At 38.2% G+C, this 3,463-nt stretch overlaps 1 protein-coding gene across 1 annotated transcript; it reads left to right on the top strand.

Annotated features, from left to right (window-relative positions):
- Positions 1-621: 621 nt before the first annotated feature.
- LOC104955065 (acidic leucine-rich nuclear phosphoprotein 32-related protein 2-like) lies at positions 622-2,895 on the top strand (the record flags this gene model as incomplete). The annotated part of the gene is made up of 2 exons (XM_010782290.1): positions 622-743; positions 2,687-2,895. Coding segments are annotated over 2 exons (331 nt in total), but the record flags the coding sequence as incomplete, so codon positions are not given.
- Between the last annotated feature and the right edge of the window lie 568 nt (positions 2,896-3,463).

Below are 3,463 nucleotides of genomic sequence, written 5' to 3'. Positions count from 1 at the left end.
CCCTTAGCTGTGATATAATGAGCATATACCACGGCCTGAAGTGAGCTATTGCTTAAATATATGTATGTATATAAATAGTAATATACATTTGCACATTTCTGCTTTAACTTCCTATGTTTGTATTCATATTCTTTCTATTTTATTTGATGTTTTATTGGACATTTTACCTCTAAAAAATATAAATATCTTTATTTTATTTAGTATTTTAATTAAACATTCCTACTTTAACGTCTTGTGTTTATATAAATTGTTTTTTTCCATTTTTTTTTTTTTGACTTAATACCTTTTTTATTATACATATTTTTTATTTTATCGTATCTTTTATTGAACATCTTACTTTTACTGAAGTTCTTATGTTTATTTGAATAGTTTTATTCCAATTTTATCTTTTTTGGGACTTTTTCAATTAACCTTTTTTTTTATAGGAAAATCTCTTTTTATTTTTCCTGCAAATTCTTACTATTAAAATATTCTGATACACTCAAAAAGTAATTAATACGTAGAGATATGTATTAACATTTTGATGCTTTGACGATATTTTTCTATTTACTTCAATGAGAGCAATGAAGTCTTTTTATATTTAAAATAATGTAAACAATGTGTTTTACATCATTTCTCCAGGGCGTTGAAGTACCTCCACGACTTGGCTGAAGAAGAGCTCGGTCACCCCAACGATGACTTGGGCTCCCAGCCGGAGAGCAAGGTCCCTCGCACAGAGTGGAAAGGTCTCAAAGGAAACAAAGGTACAGTGGAAATAAATAGATTTTTACAAATGTACCAGGTTCGTTAAAGGCCTTGGGACTTTTGTTGAATGTTTTATTTATTTATTTATTTAATAGTTTATTTGGCAGGGACAATGCACAGTAACTAATGAACACTTAAAACATTAAAATGTGTCAATCGTAACAGTGCCAGATTTAGCTTTGAGCTAATTTCCATTCCTCTGTCCTTCTCCCTCATTTCCAGCCTCTTACCTTCTCTGTCAAATAAATGCAAGAACACACACACAACACTTTTTATAAAATGTGTCACACTCTCAGTTAAAGATAACTAGCTTTGTATATCATGTTCTAAAGTGAATAAGACACTGACTGCGGGGACTCAGTTAAACTGCCGTAAGTCACTGTAGTTGCAAACAACACTGTATTCTACACCTGAGTGTTTTCCTTAGGTATTAGGAGTTTAAGTGTAGTGTTATCTTTTTGAGAGGCTAGCCTTTGTTTCTAGTTTTTATGCTAAGCTAATCACACACTGGCTCCATCTCCATGAGAAAGGAATAGATATTCTCTACTGTTTCCGACAGACCAGGGCTGAGAGGGCGTCCAGCCCGAGAGCGGGGAGGGGGGGGGATTCCGGTTCTTTTTAGTGAGCCGGATCATTTGGCTCGGCTCACTAAGAAGAGCTCCTAAACCACTCTTCATTTTACCACAGTTCACCACAGAGCCTCATACCCTTGCCACACGAGGACGAAAACGGTCGTTTCTGGTATGTTTCTGTTGCCTGCTGCGTGTGGACGGAAGACTTTTTTGATAACGATTGCGGACCGTTATCGCTTTTGTCCTCGTGTGGCAAGGGCATCAGTTTCGCCGCTGCGAGGCTCCGGCGCTCGTAGTTCACGCGCGTGCTCCACTAGCACCCCCCGTCAAGGCTCGCCGGCAGTACACTTTCCGTCAAAGGAACACGCTTTGCTGGCGGCGAAAAGAATCCCACCAGACTCCTTTGCCCCTCCAACAGAGGGGTGTTTTTGTCCTTTTTCCTTTTCGTCATTTCAAGCGATAAAAACTCTCGATCTTCTCTCTAACTTTTTTTAGAGTTTTTTTTTCCCTCTGCTCGAGTTCAGGGCGTTCCGAGCTGAATAAGGGCGTCAAATGACGGCAAGACGCCCCCCTGGCGGAAACGCTAGGTTTGGGAAAGAAAGCATGGAAAATGTATTCTTCAAATCCGTATTGCTGACATGTTAGATATCATAAAGCTTTGTAAGAAAAAGTGTGATAGTATCTAAATCATCAAGTGACATTCAGGACCAGTTCTGTTCCCCATTAGGTGTTTTCTCACAGCTCACCACAATTTGTCCTTCTCTATTTGAAATCCTGGTTCCAGGCTGAACGTTTAGCATCATGGTAGTGTAGCATTATGCTAAGATAAGAGGGTGACGTGCATGTCCCAACACTTCCTGTCATGTAGTTGTGGGTTAGAGGTCAGAGGTCAGGGCAAGCATAGATCACAAATAGCAGGACAGTAAACGCTTAGCCCAGTTTGTCACTTCTCTGATTGAGGCCTCTTGGAAACCATTTCTATTAACATTTATTGTTTTTACCACCTGTCATCCACAAAAAGTTATTTTAATTAATGTATGTTATATTCAATTCCTATGTCATACACGTTTTGCACTGTTGTATATATCTCTGTGTGATTTTCTTTTTATACATATTTAATGAGAATTGTTGGTCAAAAGAGAACAACTTTATTTGCTAATGAATACATTTCTGATCTAGTATTGATATAGTTTGTCATTTTAAAGTGACAATAGACAACTTTCCCCCTCTTAACATTGTATTATAGTTAAATAAGTTCAAAAATAAACGTGTTTATTGCCAGTTTAGTTATTTTAGACATACCCTACTAACATTATTTACCTATATCTCTCCCTTAACATTGATATCTCTTTGGCATTATTCACCTGCAGGGGGTAAAGGCAGAAAGCGGAAACGTGCAGACTCCGACTCTGCAGGAGACGAGGACTTTGTTCCAGATGCTGGTGAAGAGGAGGATGCTGAGGATATGGAAGATGAAGACGAAGAGGAAGCAGCAGAGGAATCGGGCTCGGACTCAGAGGCATTTGGAAGAACTCCAGGAACCTATAATGTGAACCGAGGCCCTGTAAGTCCAATCTGATGCTTCATTGTTATTGGTCATTTTCACATTTTACCCAGAAACTAGTAAACAGCTTTGAAATAAAACAGCAACAGCAGCATCTTCTTTCATTTACAATCGAAAGGATTCATAACTGCGATAATGACTGTTCCGAAAATGAAAATCCTTATTATTTTAATTAAAATGAAATGTTTTTTGAGATACAACGTAGATATCTGCAGGACTGTTGCTGAAAAATGAGAAATAACATATGCACATATTAAAGTGGTGCAGTAATGAGTCCTATAACCCAGAACCACTTCCTGTTCCCTCGTCTCAAAGACAAGGTTTTTAAGAACATGTTTTTGGTTGTTGGCATGAAATAAGGTGTTTAACACAAGCTGAAGAGATTTCAATTCTACGTCATAATTTGCGGTTGCTATCAAGTGTCTAAATGACTAAACGTCATCACGCCCAACATTAGCCACATTAGCCAACTCTTAGCAGTGGTGACGTGAAGTCACGTAACCGTACTGTAGTTTTTTTTATAGCTCAACATTAGCCACCTTTAGCTTAGCGGTTGTGACGTGAAGTCATGTGACCGTGCTAT

This window comes from Notothenia coriiceps, unplaced genomic scaffold, assembly GCF_000735185.1.
Source record: "Notothenia coriiceps isolate Sejong01 unplaced genomic scaffold, NC01 NC01_scaffold00024561, whole genome shotgun sequence".
Classification (NCBI taxonomy): domain Eukaryota; kingdom Metazoa; phylum Chordata; class Actinopteri; order Perciformes; family Nototheniidae; genus Notothenia; species Notothenia coriiceps.
This window is presented reverse-complemented; position numbering and strand designations above follow the sequence as displayed.